At 40.9% G+C, this 23,639-nt stretch overlaps 1 protein-coding gene across 1 annotated transcript; it reads right to left on the bottom strand.

The window, feature by feature from the left end:
* DRG1 (developmentally regulated GTP binding protein 1) lies at window positions 1-20,794 on the bottom strand. The gene is made up of 9 exons (XM_044243878.1): window positions 20,592-20,794; window positions 19,624-19,747; window positions 17,861-18,036; window positions 11,226-11,295; window positions 8,701-8,870; window positions 6,439-6,569; window positions 4,933-5,100; window positions 4,543-4,665; window positions 1-637 (listed from the first exon to the last, which is right to left on the bottom strand). Exons 1-9 carry the CDS (start codon window positions 20,631-20,633, stop codon window positions 538-540), a joined length of 1,104 nt encoding a protein of 367 aa, XP_044099813.1. The 5' UTR covers window positions 20,634-20,794; the 3' UTR covers window positions 1-537.
* Between the last annotated feature and the right edge of the window lie 2,845 nt (window positions 20,795-23,639).

Below are 23,639 nucleotides of genomic sequence, written 5' to 3' on the forward strand. Positions count from 1 at the left end.
TCTGGTTAGAATACTTTACTCAACTGTCACATGACACTATATCCCAAATTGACCAGCCTTGCAGGGAATTATCAGTTAACTTACATCATGTCCTTCCTCTTTCCAATATCACCTGCAAAAGACCACTTGAAAGGAGTGAAGGCCACATCCAGTTGGAAGGGTTTCCCATGACTAAACATCAAGTAAGATGTTGTAGTCACATTTTTGATCCATTCCACACTTAAGACCAAGCTCCCAATCACCCCTTCTGCAGATGCCTCACAGTACATACCCGTCCTCATTCAGTCCAACCCAAAACAAATGCTGATGACACATGAACTGCACATAGCTGGCTTGGCCTACCAGGTCGTTTATGCAGTTAATTTACAAGGTGACACCAAGTTAAGACAAGTAAAGTTCCAGCTTGGATGCCTTCATCTCCCTCCCCTAAATCCTGATTCACTGGCTGCCAAAGCTCAAAAGGGTTTGGGGTAGGGAATAGCTTGGTTATGGGAATAGCTGCTATGGTTGGCCCAGCAGATGGGTAGGGGGAAGGTTTCACTTCTTCACAATCTGAATGACATCCTCGTCCTCCAACGTATGATCTTTACCCACTTTTTGAGGATTGTGTTTCACAGAGAGACCCCAGACCAGAGCGCTGTATGGAAGGGGGAAAAAAAAAAAGTCAGTGTAAATAATCACCTAGCTTCTACCCTAGCTACCAGGGTGCCAGCTTTCTGCTTAGATTTAGCATTCCACCTCTTAAGAACCCTAGGCTTGCAACATCCCCTCACCCCAGTCAATGACTACATTCAAAGCCCATAGGCATTAGCTTCCCCAGCAGTATGGCACAATGGAGCCTTCACATACAAAGTAGCAAAGACTTCTGGAAGTTGTGTGGTTCCTCTTGTTCCAGAGTCAATTTAGGAAAGTCAAAGAGAAAAAACACAAATGAGAAATATAACAAGACTAGCTTAAAATTAAAAGAAAGCATGGATTATAGAAAAATACTCTGAAATAATTCAGATTAGAAATTCTTATGGTGTCAATTATAGATTGCTACAGAACACCAATTTTTATTGGATCTATTTAAGCCATCAGTGGGTACTCAGAAATATAGGACCTCCCTCCTTAGCCTTGCTAGGAAGATTCTCTCTCCCTTCCAAGACACCATAACTGGTATGTTCTCCAGATTTTTTTTTTTTTTGAATTTATGAAAGTAATTTTTTTTAAGATTTTATTTATTTGAGAGGGAGAAAGAAAGTAAATGAGAACACAGCAGCAGGGGGAAGGAGAAGCAGACTGAACCAGCAATTTTTTTTTTATCTATAGGCCTCCAATACTGTAAATATGTTATGTTAGTGATGGACACTGAGACCTGCCTCACAAAGGCTAAGAACTATGTACCAAGGGATAGAAAATGGTGGCCACACCATTTGTTGCCTTTGCAACAAAACATCTTTAAAAACCTATGCTCTAGGGCATCTGGGTGGCACAGTTGGTTAAGTGTCCGACTCTTGATTTTGGCTCAGGTCATGATCTCAGGGATGTGGGATAGAGCCCCACATAGGGCTCCGTGCCCCTCCACCCCCTACCATGTGCTCTCTTCCCCAATCTCTAAAATAAACAAATCTAAAATAATAATAATAATAATAATAATAACCTATGTTCCAAAAAGAAATCATTGAACAAGATTTCACTTTGCAAAAAACAAAAACAAAAAATAGGTAACAGGAACAAATACAAAAGCATTTATAAGACATAAAATTTTCAATGCACTAATAAGGTAAATGCAAGGTAACTATTTTATAATCTTAAACCAGAAAACTAGTTGGTTTTTATTAAAGATTTTATTTATTTGACAGAGCGAGAGAGCACAAGCAGGGGTGGTTGTAAAAGGAGAGGAAGAAGCAGGCTCCCAGGGAGCCCGATGTAGGGCTTGATCCCAGGACCCTGGGATCTTGACTTGAGCCAAAGGCAGACGCTTAACCATTTGAGCCACCGAGGCGCCCCTAGTTTTGTCTTTTTTTTTATTATTAAGATTATTATTTTTTAAAGATTTTATTTATTTGAGAGAGAGAGAGAGACAGCATGAGAGGGGAGAGGGTCAGAGCGAGAAGCAGGCTCCCTGCTGAGCCAGGAGACTGATGCAGAACACAATCCCAGGACTCCAGGATCATAACCTGAGCTGAAGGCAATTGCTCAATCAACCAAAATGATGTGAATCTTGTAACACAGAAAACAGATAGCCACCCAGGCACTCCAAGATTATTTATTTACTTGAGAAAGAAAGAGCATGCTAGAGAGAGAACATGAGCACATGAGCAGGGGGAGGGGAGAGGGAGAAGCAGACTTCCTGCTGAGCAGGGAGCCCAATTCGGGACTTAGTCCCAGGACCCTCAGATCATGACTCAAGCTGAAGGCAGACACTACCTACTGAGCCACCCAGGCACCCAAAAAACTAGTTTTTAGCAATCATATTCAATGCCTGCAGTAACATCAGTGCCTCCCATTTTGTTGATGGCAATGTAAATAGGTCCAGCCCTTTTGGAGCAATGCAGCAAAACATACCAAAGACCATATTATCATGAATCCTGGATTAAAGAAATTAAAAGGGAAAGGTCTGTGTGTGAAGACAAGAAAACTATGTAAAGTAGCAATAAATAGGAAAAATGGGATTATAAAATGATGTATCTTGCAACATAGAAAACACATAGTAAATGATCAAAGGACATGTGCCTGTATTCAAGGACACAAACGGAATACAACAAGGACAGATGTTGTAATTAGCAGGTCTAAAGCTGAAATTTTTTTCTATTAAGATGGTTAAAATGTGAGGCGCCTGGGTGGCTCAGTGGGTTAAAGCCTCTGCCTTCAGCTCAGGTCATGATCCCGGGGTCCTCGGATCGAGCCCCACGTTGGGCTCTCTGCTCAGCAGGGAGCCTGCTTCCTCCTCTCTCTCTGCCTGCTTCTCTGCCTGCTTGTGATCTCTGTCTGTCAAATAAATAAATAAAATCTTTAAAAAAAAAAAAGATGGTTAAAATGTTATTTGTTCCATAATTTTTAAAAAAAAACAGGAAAATAGTTACCAAATAAAATTCCATTTGCTTTGAAATGCCTTTTCTTAAAAATATTTTTCTCCCTTCTCATTTAATTCCTTCATTAACTTACAGTTCTAGAGGCTTAGAAAAGTGTTCTGCCACCATGGAAGGCAAGACTTATATAAAATCTATGAAGTTTATCTAACTTCACAAGACTCTCCTTCGCTGATTCAAGTATATGCCAAAATGTAAAGAAAGGTCTAAGGTTAGTGGAAATTAGCAGCTGCACGTGGAATACAGTTGTTTTAGATCAAAGGAATGTAAGATAAATGTCTTCACTCTTTCTTAGGATCAGAAACAAGTATTTCTTAGGATTAGAAACAAATATTTTTTTAAAGTTTTTATCTTAATTCCAGTTAACAGTGTTATACTAGTTTCAGGTATACAATATAGTGATTCAACACATATCACTCGGTGTTCACATCAATTGTGATCCCCATCACCCCTTTCACCCATTCCCCCAACCACCTCCCCTCTGGTAACCATCAGTTTGTTCTCTATAGTTAAAGAGTCTGTTTCTTATTTCCTCTTGTTATCCCCCCGTTTGCTCATTTGTTTCTTAAATTCCACATATGAGTAAAATCATATGGTATTTGTCTTTCTCTGACTGATTTCACTCAGCATTATACTCTCTAGCTCCCTCCATGTCGTTGCAAATAACAAGATTTCAATCTTTTTTATGGCTGAATAATACCCTATTGTGTGTACATACACCACATCTTTCTATCCATTCACCAAGCGATAGACAAAAATTGTTCTACAGTGGTTACGTGAGCTGATAATGTCAGAAGAGTGGTTAAGGGATATAAGGAAACCCCTTGTACTCTTTTTTCAACTTTTCTGTAAGTCTAAAATTAGCTCAGGGGTGCCTGGGTGGCTCAGCTGTTTGAGCATCAAACTCTTGGTTTAGGCTCGGGTCATGGTCTCAGGGTCGTGGGATCAAGCCCTATGTCAGGCTCCGTACTCAAGGAGTCTATCTGAGATTCCCTCTCTCTTTGCCCTGTCCCCACACATATGTACATGCACACTCTCTCACAGATAAACCTTCAGAAAAATAAATCAAGGTAAATAAAATTAGCTCAATGAGTTCAAAATAAGGTGTCAGAAATTTTTTTTTTTTCAGCCTGTATCAGCAATGAAAGTATATGAAGGAGATTTAAGGGCATTAAAGCATACTTAAGGTTTAGAAGGGGTCTCAGTACCCACTGGAGTCCAGTAAGATGCTGTCAAGAAGAATTAACATTCGTTCATTCTTGTCAGCCCACCTGACCTGACAAGGCTTCTACAGCACTTCCTGCTCCAACTTGGCATGGTTTTAGAAAGACACTGCAGAATTCTACCCAAGCAAGCATATTTGCAACTCCTCTGAAGCCATTTTCTTTAATGGTACCCCAAGAATTGCTAGTTATTGGAATCAGGAGCTCATAGGGAAAAGAAGGCACTACATGTCCATGATACTTACTATTTAAATTCTTTGATAAGGTTTTTGTGAATCTTCATGCAAAAATCTTCCACTGTAGTCCTAGAGTAAGGCAGCACCACTGGAGATGTATAATCTGGCAACTGGCCTTTAGGTTTGGTGTAACTAGAACAGAGAGGAAGCAGAGGTTGCCTACTTCTTAGAATGTTCCATGTATTAAATGCAATCAACCCTCCATCACCCCTGAAAAGTTCGTAGATAACCTCCAATTAAGGAAGAAAGTGTCCTCAATATGGCCTAGCAGATAACAGAAATTTACTTATTTATATCTCCAAAAAGAGACAAATTAGGTCAATGTGCTCCAAACAGTATCCTTTTAGGATAGTCTGGTTTAATTCCTACAGCAATATGACCCTTTCTACTAAGACTTACATCCTCACTAGTTTCAGATAGTCCCAGATCTTTTCCAATAGGTCATCAAAATTCCAGCGATGATGGGCAGAAATGGGTACACAGTGAGGCACCTTATAGATGATATCCAATTCCTCAATGGAAATCTGATCTATCTTATTCAACACGTAGATACAAGGTATATAAACTCTACAGAAGTAAAAGAAAAACAGGACATTAGTCTGGAGCTGTGGACAAGACTCTCTGTGAATATCAGCATCCCCTGACCCAGGACCCCAAATCATAGACTTGAAAAACGTAAGAGTCAGATCAACCCCTCAACCCCACCCCCAAAAAGGCTTCCTATCAAAGTAAGGTAGAATATCCAAAAAGTGAACTATGAGTTGAAAAGTAACAAAACTCAGGCCCAAGTCTGAGCCATGCAGCTAACTGAGAAGTATCATAAGGAACACAAGCTTTGGAATCACAGACTCAATCTACTCCCAGCTCTGTCACTTCCTAGATCTAAATCCCTTGGGCAAGTCTGAGAGTCAATTTCCACAAAGTTGTTTTTTTTTTTTTTAAAGATTTTATTTATTTATTTGAGAGAGAGAGACAGTGAGAGAGAGCATGAGCGAGGAGAAGGTCAGAGAGCGAAGCAGACTCCCCATGGAGCTGGGAGCCTGATGTGGGACTCGATCCCGGGACTCCAGGATCACGCCGAAGGCAGTCGTCCAACCAACTGAGCCACCCAGGCGTCCCCACAAAGTTGTTTTATATACCGTAAGTGTAAATATATTTTAACAATATATTTCATGAAAATTTTTTTAAAATAAAAAACATAACAACTAACAGTGTCACAATCCTAATGTCCATATCAATACAGCAGCTAAGGATACTAATAATTTATAGCAAGCCACAACTTTTCAGGCTTCAATTGCCTCCACTTATACGATGCCTAACACAAAGAATTGCCTTTGTTTGTTTTCAAATGAGAATCAAATAAATCTATCAAATAAAAAAGAACAAACGAATAGGAAAACAACTGAAGAATATTATGCTCAAATGCCAAAAAATTTTAACAGTGGCTTAAATTATTATTTGATTTAAAATACTAATAATAATTTTTCATGGAATAGGGCTTCAGCTACACACTTTTAGGTTACCCTTAGAAAGAACAGATACAGCCCAGCAAACTCTGAGTTCTATACAATAACATATAGGAATTCTCAGATGGATTAATTCTGAGAGCAGACTGAGAACTGCTCTCCTCCACCATCATGTGACACAGCTTAGGGAATGGCCTACTTCACAGCAAGTAACAGAAGTGGAGATTTTGACCACCGTAATCAAATTTCAGACCAAAGAAGAATGTTAGAAATCAAAACCAACCCTTCGATTTACAGCTAAAAAACCAAGGCCCACTATTATTTGAGATAGTAGCACAGCCAGTTAGAATCAATGTCTTCCAGCTTAATAATCCAATACTGTTTCCACTACAAGACTTCAAATTCAAACCTGGGCACCAGACTGTACACTTAATCACACCTGTTTCCTTCCACCACATCGATGAGGTCGTCCGCTGTGGCATCACTACGCAGCGTCACATCAGCATTGTGAATTTTGTATTCGGCCAGAATGCTCTTCACAGTTTCAGCATCCAGCTCACTCTGAGGGCACTGCATGTGCACAGAAGACAGTAAGTGGTCACAGAGCAAAAAAAATCTCCCAAAAGTATCTATCATCATGCCTGGATAATCCTAAAGTACAAATTCATTTCTAAAGTCTGTTATTCTCGATGAGAGTAACTGACTTTCATCAAGTAATACCTGAAAACTAATAATCTTTCCAAACTCAAGTGAAGGTGCTGTGGGCTGAATCACTCCCACCCAAATTCATGTGCTGAACTCCTAACCCCAGTTATCTCAGAATGTGACCGTTAGGATTAAAGATAGCATCTTGAAAGAAGCAACTAAGTTAAAGTGAGGTCATATGGATGAACCCTAATTCAGGTGACTGACATCCTTAGAAGAAAGGGAGATTAGGATACAGACACATAAAGGAAGACTATGTGAAGACTCTGGGAGAAGATAGCCATCTACAAACCAAGTAGAGGCCTCAAAAGAAACCAACTCTGCTCATACCTTGATCTCAGATACCTAGTGCCTCCAGAATTAAGACATATTAAATTTCTGTTGTTTAAGCCACCCGATCTATGATACTTTATTATGGTAGCCTTAGCAAACAAATAAAGAATACTAAATGTTTACTTACACACACACACACACACGAAAGAATACTAAATGGTCAAATTCAACCATTATAACAGGATAATGAGAAAGATCTTCTGGGCAGGACACCTTAACTCTGTGCTAGTCATTTCACCTGGACCTCTGAATGTTAAATGTTCTATAATGAGAAGCAAGCAGAAGTGGATAGAGTTGATCACTCCTCCAATCTAAATCAGTTTTTTTACTTGACTTCCAAGATTCCAAACTCTCCTGGTTTTCCTCCTTCTTCGTCTAAAAAAACCTTATCTGCTGATTCTTCCCAACTCTCAACCTATAATCACTGGAGGGGGACCATAAGACTCAATCTTTGAACTTCTTTTTCTATTTATACTCATTTCCTAGTTATCTCAGATGAGTTCATGGCTCTAGAGTTGCTATTCACCAAATTTATACCTCCAGTCTAGATAATTCCTCATATGCCTGTCTGATCATACTTGGGTGTCTAGCATCACAAACTCAATACCCTTATCTTCCCCGCTCCTCCAACCTTATCCTATTCAAAGTCTTACCATTTTAGTAATTGTAAGTCCTACCAGCTACTTTCAGAATCTTTTGATAATCAACCACTTTTCATCTCTCCCACTATTACAACTCTGGTCTGAGAAACATCACTTCTTGATTGGCTTATTGCAATAAACTCTTAAATGGCTTCTTTGATTCTGTTCTTCTGTTCTTAACCCAATCCAATCTATTCTCAACAAACAGCTAGACTGATTCCACCAAAACCTAAATCAAATCATGTTCACTCCATTGACAGGAACCCAACCAAGAATTAACCATCTCCTAAAAAGTAAAAGCACATATGTTCTGACTTTATCTCCTACCACTGTCCTACTTGCTCACTCTGCTGTTCCTCAAACATCCAAAGGCATGCTCTACCTCAGGACTTTGCACTTGGATATTCCCTCTATATGGAATGCTCTTTCCCTAGATAGACCTTCTGTTCACCCCTTCACGTCACCTTGGTGAAGACTTCTCTAATCACTTCTCCCACCAACACTCTCCATCCCTTTTCCTAGTTTATTTTTGGCCTTAGATTTAACATCATCTAATATATCATATTAACTCATTAATTTTGTTCACTACTTTTCCACACAGAATATAAGGAAAGATTTCTGCCTATTTTGCTCTCCATTCCAACCTATCCCTCTGTCCAAGAAGAGCCTAAAACAATGCTTGGCTCATGGTGGGCACCCTATAAACCTGCACTGAATGAATGAAAACACATTAGCAGCCATCTACTTCATGTAAGCATTAAAACTGGTCTATAAAGAAAAAATAATAATAAAAATAAAACTGGTCTATATTTCCATATCACACCAAATAAATAACCCAAAAGAAGAAATGAAGTTAAGTCTGAGACTGATTCTTGTCCTACTCTGAAACTTAGAAGGTCACTGTGTTACCTCTGTTAGGGCTGGCAGTAGCCAGGTAATTTCCAAAGGTCAATATCCCTGTGCCTCAATTCACTCTTGACCCCAGTCCCTTCAGCAGCCTGCCCCATATCATCTCCACTTACAGTGGCCGTGAGATTAATGCCTCCTTTATCCTTCTTCTTAAAGCCAATGTTGGGGGGTTTGCTGTTCAAGCGAATGCCAAAACCTTCCAGTTCATTTTCAATTATCTTTTTATGTCCCAAGGGTTTCAAGACATCCAGAACAATCAGGATCAAGTTACATGTTCGGGCCACTGAAGAATGGAAAAAATAATTCATATCCAAGCAAAGTTCACTGAAAACTTATCTAAGCCAAATACTCAAAAGCTGGCTAGGGTGGGGGGCAGTGGAGTTCCATTAAGACAAAGGATTTTTTTTTTTTATAAATACGAAAACATACATGAAGTTCTTAAAGTTACAAAGTCTATGCCAGAAATCAATTTGCAATATGTGCCTCATATTTCCACTGGTATATCTAGATGTGTTAACTTCCAGATACACTAGCTGAAAAACAAGTCAGAATGAAGGTAAGAACCGAGCACTAACCTAAATCCCTGAAAAAGTTTAGAAAGATTTAAAACAGATTCTAAAAACATAAGACTGTATGCTTGGCAAATTCTCAGTCAACTTATTATCAGCGTAATTATATATATATACACAAACATATATATCATATACATATTACATATATGTTATCAGCGTAATTTACAAAAAAACAAATTGTGTCCACGTTAAGCATATGGTTTAAAGACAAATGTATACACCTATATAACCACCACAGGGAAGTATGAGAACATTTCCATCACCTCTGAAATCAATCTTCCTCTTGATTCCCAATCACTGATCTGTGTCAGTCACCTATCACCACAGGTTAGTTTACATTTTTAAAAATTTCATATAAATGGAATTATACAAAATATAGTCTTGTGTGCCTGGCTCTTTTAATTTAGCATAATGTTTCTGATATTCATCCATGAATTACCCTAATACATAATTCTATAAATAGCTAAATGAATAATTTAATATAAGGATAGAATAAAAATACTTTCAAACATGAAAAGACAAAAATTTACCTATCATTTATCCTTTTCCTGGAAGTTTACTAAAGATTGTGCTTCAGGAAAAGATGAAAATGACCCCAAAAAAGACACTGACTCCAGGAAATAGGGGAGCCCACAAAAAGACATAGAAGAGAGCCTCATACTGATAGCCATGCAAAAAATCTATAGCTGCACTGTGCAATACAGACTCCCTAGCCACCTGGGGCTACTTAAACTAACTAAAATAAAATAAAATTTGAAATTCAGTTTCTCAATCACACTAGTCTCATTTAAAGCACTCCCAATAACCACACATGCCGAGGGGCTACCATTGTGGAGAACACAGAATTAGACCATTTCCTCTACTGGACAGTGCTGCAACCAATCCAAATTAAAGCAAGAAGACAGGGTATACAAGGGTACTGTCAGGGTTTGGGGAAAGAACGGACTCAGTCAGACTGATTTGGAGCTATATTTAACTATCTAGGAAAATACTGACTAATAGGCATTTGATCTGTTAGGACATTTGAAAAATATTAGCAAGCACAGAAAAGTAAATTAAACAAAAAAAGAAACAATCATTAATTCCATGAAAATTTTAAAAATAGACTTTAAGAGAAAAGAATTAGCATTGAACAAAAGTTACATATTCATTAGATGATAATGTAAACTATGACTGGTAAGTTAACTAAAAACTGTGATATAATTTATTTGAAAGGAGGGGGCAAGCTGGCTCAGTCAGTGGAGCATGTGACTCTTGATCTAGGGGTTGCTAAGTTTGAGCCTCATATTGGGTGCAGAGATTACTTAAAATTAAAATTGGAAAAAAAAATGGGGGGACCTGGGTGTCTCAATTGGTCAAACAACTGCCTTTGGCTCAGGTCATGGACCCAGGATCCTGGAATAGAGCCCCGCATTGCATTGGACACCCTGCTTGGCAGGGAGCCTGCTTCTCCTTCTGCCCCTCCCCCTGCTCATGCTCTCTCAATAATTAAATAAATCTTCAAAAAAGAAATGAGAAAAAAGGTATAGAGGAGAGCTAATTCTCCACCATAACATGAAACCAATAAATGACATCTAAAATTAATTAAACATGAAATAGCAATATAAGCATAATATATGAAAATATGAAGTGAGTAACAAAAGGAACAGTTGAAGAGTTGATAATAGTTGCCAATGGGGAATGACTGTGGAGGTGAGGAAAAGTGGAAAGCAGATTGTTGCAATTTATGATGACCCTTTTATATTTTACTTCAAGTAAAAGAAGAAAAGAAGGCAAGGCATGAATGGGAGTCAGGAAACCCAAGTTCTAGTTCTGAATTGGCCACAACTAGGGCAACAATGGACTGAAGCACTTCACTTCTCCCGTCCTTAGTGTTTCTCCTCAAATGGAGATGTGGACTTACTTTCTGAAATCCCTTCAAGTTCTGACATCCTACTCCAGTAAGAAGTCAGGTAAAACTATGCCCTTCATTGTGGTAAACTCTCTTAAGTTCAAGAATCCCCAACTAAAGGAGCAGTACCCAATAAAGGGATGATATCCCAGGATGGTGGCTCTGGACCACTCACCTGCAATGACCTGACGGCCTCTACCTTTCCCATCCTTGGCACCCTCAATGATACCCGGAAGATCCAGGAGCTGCAAGATTAAGGACAGGATAAAGAAGAGAAGGGGAAAAGAAGTCATAAATCTGAACAAACAGAATGATTTCAAGTATCCAAAGTATAAAAGATCCAAATCCAACCTTCTTTAGGAGTGTACTATGCACTTAAATGTCAGTTTTTTTATATACTTTTTAGTAAGTTTTTTATGTATTTTACCTAGTTTAAAATGCCTAACAGGGGCACCTGAGTGGCTCAGTGGGTTAAAGCCTCTGCCTTCGGCTCAGGTCATGATCCCAGGAGCCCCACATCAGGCTCTCTGCTCTGCAGGGAGCCTGCTTCCTCCTCTCTCTCTCTCTGCCTGCCTCTCTGCCTGCTTGTGAACTCTGTCTGTCAAAAAAATAAATAATAAAATCTTTTTTAAATAAATAAAAATAAAATGTCTAACAACCCTGAGATAAGGATATTAGCTGAGATTTACAGAGGTTAAGCGATTTGCCCAAAATCGCAATCCTAATAAATCAAGTAAGATTATAACTCACATTTTGAGGGCCAAACCCATTATTCTACATTATTATCTTCTAGGGGCATCTGGGTGGCTCAGTTAGTTAAGTGTCTGATTCTTGATTTTGACTCAGGTCACTGAGGGTTGTGAGATCCAGCCCCATGTTGGGCCCCATGTTGGGCCCCATGCTGGGTGTGGAGCCTACTTAAGACTGTGTCTCTCTCCCTCTGCTCCCCACCACCTCTCTAAAATAAATAAATAGATAAATATAATATTGTATATATATAATGTATATTTTTTATATATATTTTATATATTAAATATATATATACACTTCTTTTCAGAGCCTCCACACCAATTCCTTACTGCGGATAATAGTTGAATCTTGATATTCACATGATACATACTGAGAGCTTTGCAAATCCTCCAATTTACAAAAATTTCTGCATTCTTTTTTTGTTGTTGTTCTTCAATTTGTTAATTTTTAAATTTTTTTTGTTAACATATAATGTATTATTAGCCCCAGGGGTCTGCAGTCATTCTTAACCAGGCAAGAACATAATAATCACCTGTAAAACCATTAAAAATGCAGATATCCAAGATATCCAAGCCCCATCCTTACAAATTCTAGTATATGTGCTGCCAAAGCAAGCACCCATCCTTACAAATTCTAATTTAGAAGGGCAATATAGGGTTCAGATATTGATCTGTACTTCAAAAGGTTCCACAGGTGACTCTGATGTGTCCCAGTTGAAAAATGACTGTGTAATTGCCAGAAAATGCAGTAAAGGTAAAACTTCACAGAAGTCATAGTGTATGTACATAACAGTAAGAACATAAAAGCCAACTTCATAGCACACAAATCAAATGCACATCTCAGCAAAATTACAAACTATTATTTATAAACCCTTAAAGAGTCCACTGAAAACAGTTAAGAGCATATAAAAGATCTGGAAATATCAAGGGTCTTCTATATGGCCAATATTGAATTATCCACATAAATGGACCAGAAACAGAGTGGCAGCTTATCAAAACATTTAAAACCAGCCTTTTCTATAAGCCTACCTGACATTCTAAAAATATATTTCATGTTAAATAAACCACATGGGGGTGCCTGGCTAGCTCAGTTTGAGAAGCATTAAGACTCTTGATTCTCTGAGTCTTAATAAGCCCCATGATGGGTGTAGAGATAACTTACAATGAATAAATTTTTAAAATAGCTAAATAAACCAAAATGAAAAAGAACTAATTCAGGAGGTGCTTAGTTCAACTTTTCCTTTCTACTCAAAGCTCCTCCCTATTCTTCGCTAAATAATGTTACACCTCTAAGACTAATACAACACACCAAACTGAACTACCCTTTTATAATTTATGTTGACTAGAAAAATAATAATTTTTTAAAAAGATTTTGACAGAGAGAGAGAGAGAACAAGTGCGCACACAGGCAGAGCGGCGACAGAGGGAGAGGGAGAAACAGACTCTCCATTCAGCAGGGAGCAAGATATGGGGCTCGATCCCATGACCCTGGGACCAAAATCCAAGCCGAAGCAGCCTCTTTAACTGACCGAGCCACTCAGGCACCCCAGAAAGATAGTATTTTTTTTAAAAGATTTCATTTATTTACTTGACAGAGATCACAAGTAGGCAGAGACACAAGCAGAGTGAGAGAGGAGGAAGCAGGCTCCCCGCCGTGAAGAGAGTCGGATGCAGGGCTCAGTCCCAGGACCCTGGGATCATGACCTGAGCCAAAGGCAGAGGCCTCAACCCACTGAGCCACCCAGGTGCCCCGAAAGATAATAACTTTTTTAAAAAAGAAAGATAATAGATTTACAGTAGAGAAATCCTGCAGATACCACCAACTGATGGATGTCAACATCACCAATTAAGACATAAAACATCATGAATCCTGTAAGATGCATTGAGGACACACCATCATTTCATTGTATTCTTGACAAAATACATAATACCTCAATCTAATTGTGAGAAAACATCTGATAAACCCAAACTAAGGGACATTCTACAAAACAACTAATCAATACTCTTTAAGTGTCAAGGTCTTAGGGATAGGACTGAGTAACTATCACACATGGCGGAAGAATAAACACAACACAGGATGATCCCAGATAAAATCTTAGAAAAGGACATTGGTGGGAAAATTGGTAAAAATTTGAATAAGGTCTGTAGTTTAGTGACTATTCCAGCAATGTTAATCTATTCCTGCTAATTCTCCTGTGATTAGGTAGGATGTTCACATAAGCGGCAGCAACATGAATGATACAATAAACCTCAAAATAATAATGCTGAATGAAAGAAGCCACCTAAAACAGAGTACATTTATATTTACACATGGTCTTATTTATGTAAAACTCAACATGTAAACTAATCTGTAGTGATAAATTATGTAGATAAGTAATTGCTTGGAGATAAAGGGGATCAGGAGGGAAGCGGCATACAGAAACTTTTGGGGATGGTGTGTTTATGATCTTGATTGTGATGATGTTTTCACTAGTATATAGCTATGTCAAAACTTAGCAAACTGTATGCTTTATCTGTAGTTTATTGTATGTGAATTATACCTCAATAAAGATGTTTGAACATCACCATCAGTTGTTCCTAGAAATTAAGTCTAGAGTCTACTTCAACTCTCCCAAAGATTCTACCATCTATTTCTTTTTTTTTTTTTTAAAGATTTTATTTATTTATTTGACAGAGAGAGATCACAAGTAGGCAGAGAGGCAGGCAGAGAGAGAGAGAGGAGGAAGCAGGCTCCCTGCCGAGCAGAGAGCCCGATGCGGGACTCGATCCCAGGACCCTGAGATCATGACCTGAGCCGAAGGCAGTGGCTTAACCCACTGAGCCACCCAGGCGCCCTCTACCATCTATTTCTAACACTCAGTAAATCCCAGTCTACTAAAAAAATATATATATTACTTCTGCTTAAAAAATACATATATACACACATATATCAGCAAAAGGCTTCAAAAGTGTATACTGAGCCTAGCTAATGTTCTCAAAAACACAAAAAAGAAAATCTATTGGATAATCTAAAACTCTGAAACCTAGAATATGGCTATAAAAGGCCATCAGAAAGAAAGAATATTAAGCTAAGAGAAAAGAGCACAGGCTTTCTATCATAACTGAAAACCGGGAAATTTATTGAAGCCCCTACAAAAGTAAAAATACAACCTAATTTAACTTTTCTTGACAGAAATTATTTTTAAAGTTACATCAAACTTTTTTTTTTTAAGATTTTATTTATTTGACAGAGAGAAAGAGAGAGAGGGGGAACACAATCGGGGGAGTGGGAAAGGGAGGAGCAGGCTTCCCACTGAGCAAGGAGCCTGATGGCGGGCTGAGCCAAAGGCAGATACTTAATGACTGAGCAACCCAGGCACCCCACAGCAAACTATTTAAACATGGCAACTAAATTTCAGACAATATCAGGATGCTATGGCTGTAGACATGGAAACTAAATTTCATTCAAAAAATAACCCATGCTTTACACATCTGAATTTCATATTACAACCAAGAGACAAGAGTAGTTTTTTTTTTTTAAATCATGAAACTGTACGATTTTAAGAATTCAATATTAAACTAACTCAAACTCAAATGCCTTTAGCGGTTAAAGCAGCTAAATGTACAAGTCAATTATTTATACAGGACAAGAGGAGTCCTAGGGACCCTAGGAAGGTGAAAATAAGCCCCATAATTTTTATAACTGAACATCCATTCTGCGGGCTAGTATCTGCCTATGTGATAACATCAGTTTGCTTTATAACATCCCCAGTAAGTGGTGGTTCAGTCACTACCTAAAAGACCTCCACACACAGTAATTTATTACCTCAAGAGGTACCATTCCATTTTTAGGCAACTTTACTGTTAAAACCATCATCCTTCCTAACAAAAAACCAGAAATTTCCCTCCTTATAATTCTTATTAAATGGTTCTAGCTTTGTATACCTCTTCATCCATGTCACAGATAATGAGTACTCTGCCACAAAACAGCTATTTAGAAAACATTAAAAAAAAAAAAATTCAAAGGTGTTCATTTTCATCCTGTCATGCACACCTTAACTTGGTTTCTAAAGTCGGTGGGGGGTGGGGGAGAAGGAAAGTGCACAGGCAGAAAAGAAAGCATCATGCAAAAAAAAGGGGGGGTGGCTAACAGGTCAGGAAACAATGAAAGGAATGCTTTGTGGGAAAGAAAAGGAAAGAGAGGGTTAAATAGTTTTTTATTCTGATATACTCAAAAGCTCTGAAAGAGGTGTCAAGAACATCTCATCAAGGAAGAAGTTATTCTCTGAGCTGCTAAAACTGTGATTATCACCAAGACTCTAAAACCAGATGGCATCAAGAAGTAGTACAGATATGCTCAAGCATCCTCATTCTTGTTATATACATTTGGGCATGGAGTCCCTGAAAGGTCCATGTCCCACCACAGTCTTTGCATGGCCAGGAAAAAAAGCCATTGAAAATAACACCAAGGGGGCGCCTGGGTGGCTCAGTGGTTAAGCCTCTGCCTTCGGCTCAGGTCATGATTTCTGGGATCAAGCCACACATCGGGCTCTCTGCTCAGCGGGGAGCCTGCTTCCCCCTCTCTCTCTGCCTGCCTCTCTGCCTACTTGTGATTTCTCTCTGTCAAATAAAAAAATAAAAATCTTAAAAAAAAAAAAAGAAAAGAACAGAACACCAGGACATTGGTCCCTTCCTACTTCAGATCAATAAAGAAGCACAAATGTACCTCACAACTCACTGTGTAGCTCAGCAGGGGGGAAAACAAATGCTTACACCAACAGTTCCCAAATAATGAGCCAAGGGATTCTGGAGCACCACATGGAACTTAAGGGTGGCACAGGATATTCTAAATTTCCAAGAGAAACAGTAATTCTTGATATATGTCACACAATGAAGAACTACTAGCTCCACACAGCTCACAATTTCAACATTACATCCAACTACACTGCTTTCAGTTGTCATATCCAAATCTTTGAGAAGTTAGATTTTTCATTAGTTGCTATGGTAAAAAAGCACCACACAAAAATCAATGTGAAAAAGGTTAACAAATGTGATTGTATCCAGTCTGATTCCAAAGTCTGAGAAATTATGTGGTACCCAACAATGCACACACCCCACTGGTAAATAAATAACTGTGGCTGTAAGGACATAAATACTTAAGCTGTTTGGACCTAACAAACAGACCCATTAGGTATTTCTTTTGGCCTGGAGCATGATAAAAAAATTACTGGGACAAGAAAAGGTGTCAGGAAATAACTGCTAAGACACTAAGGGTGCTGTGAGCCAAGAAAGTCTGGGACCCTCCGGCCTAAATTCAAATGTATGGAATTCAGAATCTTGACTTCTCAGCTATGAAGCCAGTAAGAATATGACCCATTAAAGCTTACATTTACATATACCTTCTTTTATACCCAGAGGGACTCTTTATTTGCTACCCCTAAATCAGTCACCTAAGAAAAACTTCTCAGGACTTAACTTCATTAGGCCTCACAGACAAGAGTTATCTTCTAAAAAGGATCTCATCAAAAAATACAAAAACAAAAAATAAAAAGGATCTTACGTTATTTCTTTTATTAAGAAGTTTCTAATGGTTCCTAGCTACAGGTTAGAGAAAATTCAACTGTCTTAGCAGGCACACAAAGCCCTTCATAATTCAGCTCCAACCTACTTATCCAGATTCAGTTTCTACCATTCCTGTCCCATGCCTCAGCTTGTACCACAGCAAGCTATTTACCATTATGGCTGCCTGAAATTGCCCTTTACCTTCTCTGGCTGATGAAATTCTGCCTGAATTTCAAGACCCACCTGCACTGTTATTTTCTACATGAAGCTTATTTTAACTCTTACCAGACCTTGCCCCAATATCCTCAGGTGAAAAAATAGTTCCTTCTTTCTCTGTGTTTTCACAAACACTATCCCACTGCATTACTGTCTTTATGTACTGCTCTATCTTCCTTGCTAGACAGGAAGGGCCTCAGTAGATCAAAGATCAGGTCTGCCATACAGAGAGCTTCCAATAAGTGCTTTTTACATGAATGAAAGAATGGATTTCTTTCAGTTTGTGGCCTGAGGCCTGACTCACCTGGATCTTGGCACCTTTGTATCTGATGACACCAGGCACGGTGGTCAGAGTAGTGAACTCATAGGCTGCCACCTCAGAATATACCCCTGCCAGGTTACTAAGCAGTGTTGACTTCCCCACTGATGGAAAACCCACAAACCCAATTCGAGCATCACCTGTCTTGGCCACATCAAAACCTAAAACATCAATAAATATCAAAAAGAAGAAGAAAGTTATCTCTTGAAGTGTTGAGATTCATGAAATTCCTTTCACATTCTGGCAGTCTATCCATCTAGAACATATTTCTCCAACTTTCTACAGTTTACCTCTCCAGAGCTTAAGCACACAAAATAGCAATAACATTGCTTATTTATTTTTAGATTTTATCTATTTATTTGAGACAGAGAGAGGGAGTGCACAAGTGTTCAGGGTCGGGGGGTAGAGGGAGAAGCAGGGAGCCAGACAGGGCTGGATCTCAGGACCCTGAGATCATGACCTGGCCAAAGGCAGATGCTTAACGGACTAAACCATCCAGGTGTCCCTAACACTGTTTAATGGAGTATTTATTTAGAAACTTTATTCCTCTACCACAGTTATACACCTTTCTGGTACCCACGGTATTTAACAAACATTTTATAATAATGCATGTAAAGATGGGTGGGGCGCCCTGCCAACTCTTAATTCTGGCTCAGGTCATGATCTCAGGGCTAAGAGATCAAGCCCAACACAGAGCTCTGCCCTCAGTGCAGTCTGCTTATCCTTATCCTCCACCCCCGTTTGTGCGTGTATGCATATGTGTTCTCTCTCTCAAATAAATAAAATCTTTAAAAAATGAGTTTCTTCATATGTGGACTATAACAAACAAAACAAATGCAAAAAGCAAAACAAAAAATTAGACTCTTAAACATAGAGAACAGATGGTCACTAGAAGGGAGGTGGGGGGGATGGGTGAAATAGGTGAAGGGGATTAAGAGCCCATGTATTGTGATGCTCACTGAGTAAGTATAGAATTGATGAATCACTATACTGTATACCTGAAATTAATATAACACTGTTTGTTAATGTTACTAGAATTAAAAAACTAATTTTAAGTAAAAAAAGAAGTTAAAGTTTTTTAAAAATAAAATTAAATAAATAAATAAAATAAAAATGGGTTTCTTTTTTTGTCTTACAAACTCTAGGAACTGTATGACTGACTGGATTTTCCTTCTTTTTCTTTTTTTCTCTTTTTAAATGTCTGCAAATGAAGCCAAATTCATGGCCCTCTTCTGGGAAGTATATAGATTTTATGACATTATTTTTGGTCCTAACCTTATCTCTCTTGGCTTCAAATTATTCTTCCTACTTTCACTTCGCCTTGTATCAATTTCTTTACTTATTTTTTACCTCGATGATGTATCTATGTATTCATGTAAGCCAATGAAAACCTATTTTGGATCAATACAGGATATTCTTAAGGATGCCCAGCTGGCTCAGTTGGAAGACCATGGAACTCTTGATCTCAAGATCTTGAGTTCGGGACACCTCTTGGGTGCAGAGATTATTTAAAAAAAAAAAAAAATTTTTTTTAAATACAGTATATACATAAAACTCTAGTTTATCACTTAGACAATATTCATTTGCCTTTGAAATCAGCAGAATTAAATAAACATAACTCATGAATTAAGGATTATAAAATACAAATCTACTATAATAGAAATTTTTAAATTACCTTAAATGATACACCTATATTATTTTGCCAGAAATTATACCAAAAAAAATTCTTTTTGAAGAAAAACACAAACCTTCTCCTGGTCCACCACCACCACCACCTTTTGGGGTAATGAGCTCTCTACGAAGCTTAGCAAGGCGAGCCTTAAGCAGCCCTAGGTGGTGTGCTGTGGCCTTGTTCTTTTGAGTCCGAGCCATCTGTAAGGAAGGATATCACAGCCATAAATCAGAAGCAGTTCCTACAGGGTAGAATACCCAGAATGAACTCCCACCCCCGAGCTGGGAAAGATTTTTTTCTAGATCCTACCTGATGCCAATATACCCATTTTAGTCAGACATAAAAAAGAGTGAAAAGTCATCCTCTTCATTACCCACTCCATTTCCCTCATTACAAAGCAAACAGCTGAGGCCCAAACAGAAGAAACATGACCAAGGTCACTGCAATCAGCACCCAAAGATCAGACTAAAACTCAGATGCGAAGTCCTCTTCTACTGCTTGTACCTGGCATGCACGATCTGATGTAAGGTCACCACTTTTCGGGATTTTTAAAAGGCTCTGAGCACTTCAAACAACAGAATCACCTAGTGATTCAGGTTGAATCAACATCTACTGCAGATAGTTATCCCAGATCCATTCCTGGGACCAATACTCTGGGAAACGCTGTCTTCAAAGATTGGGGAAAGGGGGATGGGTTTTGGGAGATGATCAAAGATACTGAGTGCGTGAGCGGGTTAGGGCTGGAACAGGGGGGCGGAGAAGACTGTGTTGTTCTCAAAAAAGGAAGACTGAGAGGATCGATGTTCGGACAGGAGCCGAACACGGAACGGGGTACCAACCAAGGAGCAGGGGTGTGGAACGAGGCTGAGAGAGTCGCGGGGATCCAGCGAAGGCTGAGGGGAGTCGGGGAACGCAGGATTGGGAAAAGCGGAGTCGAAGAACGCTGGGCCAGTCCTGACGCCGCTGAAGGGAGTATAGGTAAGAGCAACACTACCTAAAGAGGAACACTCTGAAGGAGAGTGAAGCGCCACCTGTGCCCATTACCTCGGCTTCAATCTCCGCGATCTTGGCTAAGGTGCTGCTCATGGTAGCGAGTCACAAGGACTTGTGGAGAGAACGCAGTAGCCTCCGAACAGATTGCCTCTCCTCACACAACCGTCGGAAGACCTGCCAAGGCCACCAGGCGCTACTGCAACGCGCAAGCGCGGTACTTTCTACGTCTCGCGAGATAGTTCCGCTCGAGGCTCACCGCGAGATGTACAGCTTGAAGTGGTCTCCTCCCCTTCAACCAACCCCGCCCCGTCCCGCGAGCCAGCGCGGTGTCATAGAGCCCGCGGGAGTGGGGGCCAGAGAGGCCGCCCGGGTCTGTAACTCCCTGAGCGCGCGGAGGGTCGCGCGCCGCTCGGCCCCGCCTCGCCCCGCCGGACCTGCGCCCACGCACTGTTCCGCGCCCAGTGCCTGGTGTGTGAGCAGTGGTTTCTCCCTACTGCCAGCTAGACCCGCAGCTCTAGGACCGAGGGCGTGCGGAATAAGCGCTCTCAAGCCATCTACTCCTCTTCCTCGCTAGCAGCGGCGGGTCCTGATGAGGCGGAAAAGCCCAAAATGGCCGCCTCACTGAGATAAGGAACCCCCCCAGAATGACTTGGCACTTCTCCACTCATTCACTTCCGCATAGCTTTAAGAACTGCTGTGTGACCCCGAGCCAATCAGCTATGCGATACCGCGAAAAATCCCTAGTTTGCCTATAAATATCCGCCCCAATCATAGCTGGGTGCTCAGACTTGGGAACCATCCCGCTGAGCCCGCCGGTGTTAATAAAGCTGTGTTGTGTCCCACCTCTCTGCGTGCCGCTTGAGTTTCTCGGTCGCCTCAGAACTTCCGCAACATTTGGTTCCCTGATCGGGAAACTGAACCCCGCTAGCCCATTGTGCCACCGGTGTAGGACCGGAGATGGGCCATGAAGGGCAGCGGAGTGCCTAGCATAGGGTTTGCGAGCGCCCCACTGATTTCGAGGGACCCGTGGCTGGGTTCTCCCGGACAGCTGCGGCTCGTCTCCGCCCTGCTGGACCAGCGATAGGAGACCGGGGACAGCTGGCTAGATCCACCCGTTGGACCAGGTAAGTCCCAGGGCCACTGTCTGAGTCAGACCCGTCCATCAGGACGGGAGGGGAGACTGATCACCTCCCATTAGCCAGGTACACCCAGAGCGGGGTTATCCAGCCTGTTTGAATCTGAGGAACGTATGAGTGTATGAGTGTGTCCGTATGGCTCCACCGCTTCAGCTAGGGAGTCTCAGTGGGCTGCACCCTGAGTCTCATGGAGCCTTATAGGGCATAATGGTCATCTACTCCACTGGGTAGCCTGGTCTGGGCCTTATACCGGTAGACCTTAGCTAAGACGCTCCTAAGTTCCTGCCAGGGATGTGAGCAGGACAGCACCCAAAAATACCCAACCCTTCCTTTGCAACACTGTTCACAATGGGTGGGAAACCCAGTAAACCACACTGCCTTAGATTGTATGCTTAAAAACTTAAGGAAAGGTTTTAGTGCCGAATACAGGGTACATATGACCCGGGGAAAACTGAGGACTCAATGTGAGCTAGAATGACCAGCTTTTGATGTTGGCTGGCCCTGAGAAGAAACCTTAGACCTCCCCACTGTCTGGCAAGTTTATCGTGTAGTCACGGGAAACCCAGGACATCCAGACCAGTTCCTATAAATTGATTCCTGGTTAGAAATAGTCAGGACTCTTGCTTTTTGCCAATGGCAAGGGACAGTGCAGGATTCTCATCACACAACCGACCAAGGGCGTCTGAAGTAAGGCCACACAGCAAGGGGACCCAGACGATGAACTCCCACCACCCTATGGACCTCCAACCCTCCCGACTGCATCGGCCCTCCTGACTGCACCTGAGGTGGGACGCGGCACACCACCACCTTCTGTTTCCAGACATATCCACCAGACATATCCTCCCCACCTCCTCTCACTCCAATACCATCAATAGCTCTTCCGGTGTCCCCAGCCCTGCCAATGACAGCTATTTCCCCACCGCCTCCAACTCCCCAGATGCCGGTGACCCCACAGCCAGCACCAGTTTCCTTGCCAACTGTTCCTGAGCGGGACCCCTCCCCAGAAAGCGAGCCACGGAACATCACACACCACCTCCAAACGCGAGAAATCCCTGCTTACCGGTGCCCCTCTGAGAAACTCGAGATCCTGACAAAATTGGAGTAGATGGCACCCCCCCAACCAGGCAGACCCATTATCTACTACCAGCCCTTCACCACCACAGACCTCCTAAATTGAAAAAATCATACTCCCACCTATTTAGAAAAACCACAGGCAATGATCAACCTCATGGAATTCATCATCCAAATCCACTGAGCAACCTGGAAAGACTGCCAACAGCTCCTTCGCACCTTGTTCAACACTGAGGAAAGAAGAATTCTCCAGGAGGCACGTAAATGGCTCGAAGAGGTGGCACCAGTCAGCACCTTAAACCCTGAAGGATGGTCCCAAGAGTCTGCCCTGGACAACTGGCCTGGCTGGGACTTCAACACAGAGGAAGGCTGGAATGCCATCAACCGCTACCAAGATGCTATCCTGTGGGGCCTCCACCAAGGTGCCAAAAGGCCTACTAACATGTCAAAAATGCCTGATGTGACTCAGGACGGAGAAGAGATGCCTGGTAATTATGAGCAGCTCTGCAAGGCTTTCCACATATACACTCCATTTGATCCAGAGGCACCAGAGAATCAATGGATGGTGAATGCAGCCTTCATGGCTCAGTCAGCCGCTGATATCCGCTGCAAACTCCAAAAACTTGAGGGTTTCACCAGGATGAACATCACCCAACTACTAGAAATAGCAAACAAGGTCTATTGCAACCAAGACAACATATCCAAACCAGAGGCTGAAAGAAAATGAAACAGAAAGTCAATCTGCTAGCTGCGGCCCTCCAACAAGACTCCCAACTACGTGGAACAACAGGATGGTCAGAGGCATGACCTCAGCAGTGCAGAACCCTCAAAAAGGATCAATGTGCATATTGCAAGGAAATGGGACACTGGAAAAATGAATGCTGGAATCGGA

This window comes from Neovison vison, chromosome 3 (assembly GCF_020171115.1).
Source record: "Neovison vison isolate M4711 chromosome 3, ASM_NN_V1, whole genome shotgun sequence".
Taxonomy (NCBI): Eukaryota; Metazoa; Chordata; class Mammalia; order Carnivora; family Mustelidae; genus Neogale; species Neogale vison.

Bases quoted from the DNA above. Each gene is read 5' to 3' on its own strand.
- DRG1 (XM_044243878.1), bottom strand. From the start codon at position 20,633: ATGAGCAGCACCTTAGCCAAGATCGCGGAGATTGAAGCCGAG. The intron at 5,101-6,438 runs GTGTGATTAAGT...TTACTTCTGTAG, and splicing joins GATGTGGTGGAAGGAAACAG to AGTTTATATACCTTGTATCT. The intron at 638-4,542 runs GTAAGTATCATG...CCTTCCATACAG, and splicing joins CTTATCAAAGAATTTAAATA to CGCTCTGGTCTGGGGTCTCT.